Here is a 10,140-nt window from a genome sequence, read left to right as displayed (position 1 = left end):
GCACTTCATTCATACTCTCATCCATACATTACAGAAAATTACTTACAAACTAAATCTCAATGGGAGTTTGAAGTTTTCCCACCTATTTAATGTTTTCACTAAAATGGTCACTATATATGAGGTTTACGGCTACATGCTTGCCTTCGGATTATTTTTTTGTCTTGAAGTCAGTCATCGTTTTTGCCCAAAAATTTTGATTAATGCCTTTAATTGAACAAAAAACGTGAAATAGAAGTACATGACTCATTTAATCTCATGATTCCTTTTCTCAGAATTTGTCGAGACTTCATTGAGAAATGATTTTTTGGTCTGTACACTGGGAAAAAAAAACACATAGGATCTAGAGTCCAGACTCTTAAAAACATCGACAAGAAAAAGTACTCTTGATCCAATCAGAATCTAGCTTAAATCAAGAACCAAGCCTCTTAATTTAAGCGGATTTCCTTTTAATTCAAGCAAAAATCCGATTGAATCAAGAGTATTTGTTCTTGTAATCTCTTTCTCTTTAATCCTGTATTTAGAGTTTTTATGGTGGTAGGAAAATTCAAACTTCTTTATCTCGATTTGAACCTAATGTGACCTAATACGCACATGTTAATTTTGATTTATTTTGGCTGTCCTTCAGAACTCCACACTGGAAAAAAAACACATTGGATCTAGAGTCCAGACTCTTAAAAACATCGACAAGAAAAAATACTCTTGATTCAATCAGATTTAAGCTTAAATCAAAAACCCAGCCTCTTAATTTGAGCGGATTTCCTTTTGATTTAAGCAAAACTCCGATTGAATCAAGAGTATTTGTTCTTTTCAATGTTTTCAAGAGTCTGGACGCTAGATACAATGTGTTTTTTTTCCAGTGCATAGTTTGAAGACGAGCCGTGAGAGGTATTTTTAATCTCAGAGGTTATGATTACATTAGCATGGAATTTAAAAAAACGAAAGAAAATAACGAAGCATAGGAAAAGGCTACTGATGATGCAACTTCTTTAAAGATAAAAATGAGTTAAATCAATTTATGAATACATATAATGTCGGCAACGTGCCTCCAGCCACTAACCGAAATGGAAAAATATCTGCCGATGTTGCATGTATGCGGATTTAATGCTGTTTCACCCCGTGGAAACCTCCTAAAAGCTCTTACAGAAGTGACGCTGCTATAACGTTGTTTTTTTTCTTTAGAAGTTTTGTCTTTGGTTTAAATTCTATCATATTAGCATGAAATTCTGTGAATAATTACTTTACAACTGATTTCATACTGCACACTGCACCGAACGAATAACATGTGAAGCACGGACGCATCAAGTAAAAGTTACCGTTTGTGGAATAGTCGATTTCGAGATTTAATCTAAATTTTTGGTTCGTTTTGGCGCGTATACGTAGTATACCGCCTTTGCGATCGTTTCGACCCCCCACTCGATACAATAACCGAGTCCCTTAGTTCCTTACCGAAAAGTGACTACCGCGAACTTCTGAGATTTTCCAAAGCGTGTAAAAAGTTTATTTATCCGTCAATAATTATGATTTAAAGTTGTTTCTCATTCTGGGGCTCGTTAGTTTATGTGTAATGAATACCAAGAGTCTACGTTTCTTGGTTTTTTTTAAAAAAACCTTAGAATGGGGCGCGCTGATTTAAAATATGCATATATAAGCAGAAGCAAGCGAACTGATTCGAGGATGGCTGATCAGGTCGGCACTCGTTGAATGAGAATTTCACTTCTTCGTTTTGTTTAAAACGTTGCTTTGACAGATCTCCACAAACCTGTTATAATTTTCAAAATTTGGTACCCCTTGCTCTGATAGCCGGGGCCAGCAGGATAGTGGTAAGTGCAATCTGTGATGAGCCTCGAGACTCATTAGACCATTTGCTAACCGTGGCCCATACAGAAATTCACTCCCCTATCAGGCCAAAACAGTGCACAGGCAGGCACAAAACCCAGGTAGTGTCCCGGTCCTGGCTCGTTTCGCCGCGTCGCTTCCCAGCTGAAGAACAAAAGGCGACCCTCGCGGCCCTCGCCACAGTCAGACCTAATTACTTTCACTCGATTAGACATTTCACCGTCACGCTGGAATCCATCAAATTTTCGAAAAAATTGTTTCGCGAGTACTCAGCAATTTTTTCCTTACTCTCCATTCAAAGACGAATTGAAAGAGGTCTCATTCATAAAAATCGGCCGAATAGAAGAGAAGTTACAGTATTCGAAATCCGAAGAAATCAACGAAACTTCTCCATACAAAAAATAAAATGAAGGGGAAAAAAGAAATGTATAAATTACAATTAAATATAATTGACCTCAGAATTTGGCAAGCAATTCAACTATATAACGGAGAAAAAATTGGGAGAAATTACAAAAAATTCGCCTCTTGCAAGGGGCTTCCTTGTAAGAATTTTGATCTGAAGGCAAGGATTGAATACCAGCGCAATACACCATACAATACAGGGTGTGCCTGAACGAACATTTTTTTTGTGTGTCAAAATCGAAAATTCTAAATATTTTTTAACTACAGTGTCTCTTGGGTCGTTTAAGCCAAAAAAAAAATTCCGTCAAGATTCTGGAAAGTAAAGGCGATTTAAAAGTATTCTGGGGCTATATATCCTAACTGTGTCCACACATGGTTTCTGTTCAGCATATCCATGTGTAAGTATTTTTACACGTAGAATCTAATTTTCACGTCAGGGAGTCGACACATCTCGATTTTTTCGATTTTATACGGAAAATTGATGGTTTTTCGGGATTGAAATTATTATTGTTTCATGAAAAATAAATGCACCCAAAATGACTATAGCATATTGATTTTTATATATTTGCACCCACGAAATTGGTTGGTAAATTCAACGAGTGAGTGCATCGACCTGGTATATCAAGTTTCTGCAATTTTTTACGGCAAATCGGTAGATTTTCGGGATGTAGATTGCTTACTTTCAATTCATGAATGAATAAAGCATGGACATGATTGAACTTCTTTGCATGGAAATACGTTTAAAATAACAAAATCAAGACATATTTAATGCAATTGCATTTATATCGAGTCAATTTCTTTTCAATAATATATCGGGATTTATAATAGGTACCGGTGATTTGGATATTTTAGCCCCAAAAAGACCTTTAAATCGACTGTATCTTTCAGGAGTTCGACAGAATTTTTCCTTTCTTCGCTTAAATTATTCCGTAGCACTTTTCTTTAAGAATCCGATAAGATATTGCTGGGAGCAGATCAAAAAACTTAAACTCGTTCGAATGGCTTTCTACATTCACAATACAAGGTCTCGTCAAAGTGCGTCGTTGAAGAGTTGGATCGTATGAATTCTCTTGTTGTGCTACTTGCCTATTTTGAAATCTCTGTAAATGAAAACTAAAGGAGTTGATATGTGTGAGTTAATGACGCGCCTTATCAACACATTGTGTTGGAGTTCACTGCTTGTTTTTTAATACGAAGCGAAGTAACTAAATCTCAGCGTTCTCGCTTTGCATATTGTGCCGTTGCTAGGATACTGTCGGGAATTTCCGAATGAAACTGAAAATTTCAGTCAGTTCCATCCTGATTACACACACACAATAATCTGCAAACTTTTGGGCGGAAATTGCATACTCAAATCCTCGCAAGAAATCAAATTGTTTGATTTTGCAACCTTGAAATGGTTTCGCGTTTCTTCATCTGAATAACAACGACTTGTCTCGTTTCCTTCAGTTCTCATTTCCCTCCAAATATATCGTAAGGAATGTCCTAAAGTCCAGAACTTACACGAATGATTCGATTGACCATCGACTTGTTTCCCAAAGTCGTCGTTTCCAGCACGAAGGAACGTAACTCAATTCCAAGGTTGCCAAATTGACTCGAACAATTAATTTATTTTACAAAAATGTACGTGAGCAATTTTTATCCAAAATTGGTTGGTTTTTTGCTTGGAATCTAGAGAAAAATCAGGGACATTTCCAGTCAGAAATGCCCAAGATTCTCTTGATTTATAGGCAATTTGCGAGGGGAAATTTGGCAACATTGAAATGGAGTTACGTCCTTTCGTCCAGGAGACGACGAAGTGTGCAACCTTATCCACCGTATCCTTACCCCACAGTATCCACCTCAAACGCGTACTAGAGTCCCTTTATACTGAGAGTCAAGACAATGCGAATCCATTTCTGATTGGTTAACCGGATTTTAGGCCTTCACAGTGTCACAAACGGGAATAAAGATTATACATTTTCACCAATTGCAAAGATTATAATCTGGAATGGACCGGGGAATTACGGGTTCGGCAAGGAACAAACGGAATGAGAGAAGGAACGGAGAAAGGAATTTAAGAATGAGCCGATCAAAGATTACGAAAAACGTTCAATTTGTGTAATCTTTATTCCCGTTTGTGACTCCATGAGGGGTGTTGTCTTGACTCTCAGTATAAAGGGACTCTAACGCGTACTAGTTTTGTATAGATTTTCTGACAGCATTGTGACAAGACGCCATATTGACTTGTTTTTGAAAACTTTGAAACTTTGTGGAGACGATCCATTGAGAGCATATGCAGACGCCATTTTTATTACAGGTGCCGCTTTTGAGCTCACCGCAGCCGAAAACGGTCTTTTTAAAAACCTGTAATGAGGAGCTCAAGAACTGACAGCTAAGTATGCAACTGGTGTTGATCCAATCGGCTTCCGGTCCTTCCACGTACTTGTGCATAATACAGGGATCGATAAGTTTGTCCAGAATCCTTTTCATCAATTTTTGGAGCGATGGGAGTGACCATTCAATGTCCTGTTCCTTGCCTGCCGGCGGGCGGAGGCCCTGTAAACCAAGAAGTATTGGATTTTTCATGGAATAGGAGATAAACAGCGATAGTCTACTATCACTGGAAAAAAAGAATCTCAAATTTGCCGCCAAGAAGTATTTCTTCTTAAATCAAGAATTTTTCTGGTTAATAAAAGCTACTTTTTTGCTTAATCCAAGCATTATTTTTCTTGTATCAAGAAAAAGTCAGCTTAAAGCAAGAAAAAAAAATTCTTGGCGGCAAATTCAAGAATCATCATGCTTGTTCCAAGCTACTTTTTTTTCAGTGTATAGTTAAACACCTAGAGTTTCAACTACACTCATAATAATTAAAATTAAGATTATTGGAGTTAATTTTTCTGGAATTGAAAGTTAGACTACTTCTTTATCTTTATCAATTAGTCATAATAGTTTGTTACCTAGAATTACAGATGGTGTGAATAAAAACACTTTTCTTAACTTTTGGTTGTAATTTCCCGTTTTATTTTTTTAATGAAGGATACCTTATTTGATTATTAATTATTAATTAATATTAGTTTCAAAGAGTAAATAGTAGTTACTGCTATCAAACTAATAAATGATGAATTTACAATTAAGTTGAATGATTTTGTTTACAGGTAGGTATATTCTTCTATCTCTTCTTCTCTCTTGATAATAATTGTTACATATTTTCTTTACATTTATCAATTTAATATAATTGATATAATGATTATTTATTGAATATAATTTTATAAATTTAGTATTTGATGTATATACCTGAATATACAGTGTTTTTTTTTTTTTTTTTTTTTTTTTTTTTTTTTTTTTTTTTTTTTTTTTTTTGCTTCTATTCTTGTTTATTTAGTAACTTGGGAATCTACGTACAGCCATCTATAGACATGAGTTTTAACAAAGAGATTATTTCAGTGTCAGTAGACATCAGGGGGATTTTGGCACATCCATGCTCCGGCTTTCAAATGTTCACGGATCAAGGTCGAATAGAATCTGTTTCTGCAGATCCACCCGCCAGTTCCGTGAAAATTTTATCGGGATTCGAACCCGGGACCTATTGCTCTAGAGTCAGACGCGCTGGCCGCTAGGCCAACCTGGCTTTCTAGGCACTATTTATCTGTATGTGCTTAGGAAAATCGACGGATGTTGCCAGATCTTCCAGCATCGAACACTTTATTGTTGAGGAATTTATGGATATTTTTTCTTGAAATTTAAAGCTTTCGTTCATAATTTTTTACTTCAACGCTCTGAAGTTGCGATTCTGGCACGAAAAACTTCAACCAATAAATACCCGTTGAGCGACAGTGACTACTTGAACCCGAAATCTACGGCTTTCGCCACATTCATTTTTCCTCCTATAATTATAAGCAAATCAAAAGTGAACTACCCCATGGTAAAACCAAATCGTCCTTCCAATCGGCCAGTTGCGCAAGGCTAAGAATCTTGTTTTGAAGCCAGGTTCTTGTTGAATAGCTAATGATAATAAGATCCGTTTAAACAGTAATTTTCTAAGTCTAATATTAACCGAGATATCGCGCTTTGAAATATTCGGTTTATGACGTCACCCACCTTGGTAGTGACACATTGTCATTAGCTCAATTTCTCAAGAAATGAGGCATGTACTTATTCCCAGAAATGTCATTCATGCATTTCTGGTTTTTTTCAGAGGTTGATGGGTGGCCGACGTTGTGATGTTTCTGCTGCGTGATAATTCAGCCATGATCAATGAAATTTCGCTCTTGATCTATGGCGGTCATATCGCCTCACCTTACCGCGCCAGCAAGTGAACCGGTGCTGAATCTCTTCGACCAAATGAAAATCATCTGGTTTCAGGACATTCCGTCAACGATTCTTTGTCCGCGTGCCTGTTTTGTCCAGTAGTCTACGTCCACGCGTAAAATAAGAGTTGTGTTGAAAAAAAACTGTACAAAAATTAATATAGAAGGGGGAAAAACCAAAAGGTAAAAGAAGTAATTAAAGTGTTTTGGGGATCGTTTTTGACACGGAACCACCTTAATATTTACAAAACACATTTTATATTTTCCTTTAATAATTTTTTTTCCATCAATTTAAATAAGGAAAATCCATGCAGAATGTGCAAAGATTTCAAAATCGTGAGCTGAAAAACGCCGACGCCGCGATTTTAAATATTAGAGCCGAACACAGAGCGGAGCGGCATGCTACCGGCACGAAACGCGCACTAACGCCTTCAAACCTAGGGGAACGCTTCACGCATTGCGCAATGCTTGAAGTATCCCCTTAGGTTTGTAGGCGTCAATGCGCGTTGGGAGTTGGCCAGCCGCAGCGTGCCACGGCGCTTCAAGCAACTATTTCACAACAGAGGTGTTGCACAGTATCAAACGAAATTGAAGGCGCTCCAACGTTTCAAGAATAACAGGCATCCTTCAAGAGTACGGAACTTTCCTCGCAAAATAAATCAAGGTACTACGGCACGAACTCCCCTGCCGAAAAAAACGCGTGGACATAAACTACTAGAAGAACAAGGTATGCGGACCAAAAATCGGTGTCGAAATGTCACTGAACCAATCATCTTATATAAGAGTGTTGAAGAATAAGAAGTAAAAGCGAATAGAGGAGGAGATAGAAATGTGTCCAATGGATTCGTTCTAAATCTTTGTCCTTCAAGAATACGGAGCTTTCCTCGCAAAATAAATCAAGGTACTACGGCACGAACTCCTCTGCCGAAAAAACCCGTGGACATAAACTACTAGAAGAACCAGGTGTGCGGACAAAAAATCGGTGTCGAAATGTCATTGAACCAATCATCTTACATAAGAGTGTTGAAGAATAAGAAGCAAAAGCGAATAGAGGAGTAGATAGATGTCCGATGGATTCGTTCTAAATCATAGCTGCAGCGGGGCGTGTTTTGTGGTTTTAAAGAAAATGGCTCAAAAATACGTATCGAAGCAGGACGTTCAAAAATGAACTGACTTTTTGCGAAAGTGGATCAGTTGCGCTGGTCATAGAATCGTGTATCGATGCGGGGTTATTGTAGATCAGCTGAAAATAATAAGATCCATCTAAACAGGAACTTTCTACGTTCAATATCAATCGAGACATCGCGCTTCGAAAAATTCCGTTTGTGACGTCATCTACCGCGGTAGTGACACATTGGTCTCTTCCGAAGTTCCAACTTGCTTTCATCCAAGTTTCACGTTGAGCAACTAGTGCAAATGTGTGTCTCACTGACTCACGAACGAAATAATAATAAAATGAAGAAAGAGAATTGAATTTCCGACCATTATGCTGCGAGTTTTTCACTAAATATTTCATCCCTGAGGCCTCTCGGCTTTCTTCAGTTCTTTTTCTTTATTTTATTTGTATACATATTTGCTGCTCCTCTGATCATGTTTAAATATCACGAAAGAAAGGTGGTAGAGACCGAAGGTGTCCCTACATCGGTGGATGACGTCATGAACCGAATTTTTCAAAGCCGATAATAACCGATATTCAAGTTAATATTGAACGTTGGAAGGTGCTGTTTGGACGGATCCTACTCTTTACACCTGATGTACAAGAACATACATATAAGTCGCTTTACAGCACTCCCTCGCGCTCTACGACCCCTAACCTCCACTGCTCTCTTTCAAACCACAATGTACAAGAATCAAACATCAAAAAACGACTCTGTAACCAGCGCAACTGACCCACTTTCTCTCTTCTAGTGTCCCTGTATAGCGAGAGTATAGACATATGTGAAACTCCGAAAATCCATCAGGCCTTCACCGATGCCTCCGCGAATAAAGTTAGGGCCCAGAAATGCAGCCAACCTATGAATTTCAATTATCCAGAGCGATTTATTAATACAATTGTTGCGAACCATCGTTTATAAAGCACGTATTTGACTTAGTTTTTGCATACATTTACTCATTTTTGCGGAAGAACGCTCATTTATGTACATTCTTAGCCATCTTGGTTAGAATTAGAATCTGCAGACTGGCAGTGAAATTTTGTGCGTTAGAAGTTGGTTAGAAGGGTGGCTGCACTTTTGGGCCCTAAGCCCTCCATGAAGCGATCTGTCCATACTCTCGCTATATAGGTACTCTACTCTCCTCGAAGGAAGGGCTTATTTTTTCTGTAATCATATTCTTAGCTTACCTTCTTTAAACGAGACTTCAAATAGGAATTATAAGCCGTCATGCACGTATTCAAAACACCTCGAACTTTCAGAAGTATCTCATGAATAGTGTAATCCCAGTCTTCTAGAATGCACTCGTTGATATGAATACAGGAAAAATACTTCGTCCATGCCCGCCAAACATCCTGGCGCTGCTCGGGATCACCCCAAACGAGTTCGCGGCCTTTCATCCACTCAACAAAATCCCGGATCTCTCGCTTAGACGACGGGCTGGGTTCGATTCTCGGCGAGTCGACATCGGTAGGATCGAACCCCATCGAGATAACTGCACCGATATTGGCTGGCTTGCCGTCCAATGAGAATCTCTGTCTCGGATGAAGGGCAGCTGAGATGGCAAAGAAGTTGATATGTCCTAATGAGCAGAATCTGCGGGGTAATGGAATGGTTTTGCACTCGATCCCCTGTTTAGAATGAAGTTGAGGATCAGCAATACAAAGGCAGTGTGGCAAAATTTTAAAATGTGTTGATTTCGCCTGGAATATTTCCGAAATTAAGGTGATTCGATGGACGCCATATTTTGTGTCAGAACGGCATGCGATTTATCGCATCAATTGGTTCCATTTTTTCAGCTACTCGTCATTTTTCTCCAATTTTGAGGTCGCAATTCTGTTGTCAGGAGACTAAAGCACTCACTTACCAATTTTAACAAAGAAATTCAACGTAATAAAGGCGTGGTTTTTTCAGTGAGAAAACATCGCATTCGATACTGATATCGAAACTGCTTTCGAATGCGATATTTCCTGCCAAAAAAAACCACGCCTTTATTACGTTGAATTTCTTTGTTGAAATTGGTAAGTGAGTGCTTTAGTCTCCTGACAACAGAATTGCGATCTCAAAATTGGAGAAAAATGACGAGTAGCTGAAAAAATGGAACCAATTGATGCGGCATATCGCATGCCGTTCTGACACAAAATATGGCGTCCATCGAATCACCTTTAAGGTGATATCACGAAAAATATGCTTCATGGAGTTGAATATCAGTTCCATCTTTACTATAAGCTCCGACACTTCCTAAAGTTGCGTGGAAAGTGAATGGAAACGTGAACACAATGGACCACTAGACAACGTACGAATTTCAGAATTCTTATACATGTTTCTAAACCAAAATTTCACGTAAAACACGATTTGCACAATGAAAATTACCGAAATCAACTCCTTCCGAAGATATTTAAGATTCTTGGTGCGTCAATTGAAATCACCCGCTCATGAAAGTGATTCACATCGCGCGCTTG

At 38.2% G+C, this 10,140-nt stretch overlaps 1 protein-coding gene across 1 annotated transcript; it reads right to left on the bottom strand.

Annotated features, from left to right (window-relative positions):
- Positions 1-3,423: 3,423 nt before the first annotated feature.
- Positions 3,424-9,520, bottom strand: LOC140225430 (uncharacterized). The gene is made up of 2 exons (XM_072304346.1): positions 8,869-9,520; positions 3,424-4,776 (listed from the first exon to the last, which is right to left on the bottom strand). Exons 1-2 carry the CDS (start codon positions 9,163-9,165, stop codon positions 4,414-4,416), a joined length of 660 nt encoding a protein of 219 aa, XP_072160447.1. The 5' UTR covers positions 9,166-9,520; the 3' UTR covers positions 3,424-4,413.
- Between the last annotated feature and the right edge of the window lie 620 nt (positions 9,521-10,140).

This window comes from Bemisia tabaci, chromosome 9, assembly GCF_918797505.1.
Source record: "Bemisia tabaci chromosome 9, PGI_BMITA_v3".
Taxonomy (NCBI): Eukaryota; Metazoa; Arthropoda; class Insecta; order Hemiptera; family Aleyrodidae; genus Bemisia; species Bemisia tabaci.
Note: the sequence above shows the minus strand (reverse complement) of the source record. Positions and strands in the feature narration are given on the sequence as shown.

Bases quoted from the DNA above. Each gene is read 5' to 3' on its own strand.
- LOC140225430 (XM_072304346.1), bottom strand. From the start codon at position 9,165: ATGGGGTTCGATCCTACCGATGTCGACTCGCCGAGAATCGAACCCAGC. The intron at 4,777-8,868 runs GTAAGCTAAGAA...CTTGGTTTACAG, and splicing joins TGAAGTCTCGTTTAAAGAAG to GGCCTCCGCCCGCCGGCAGG.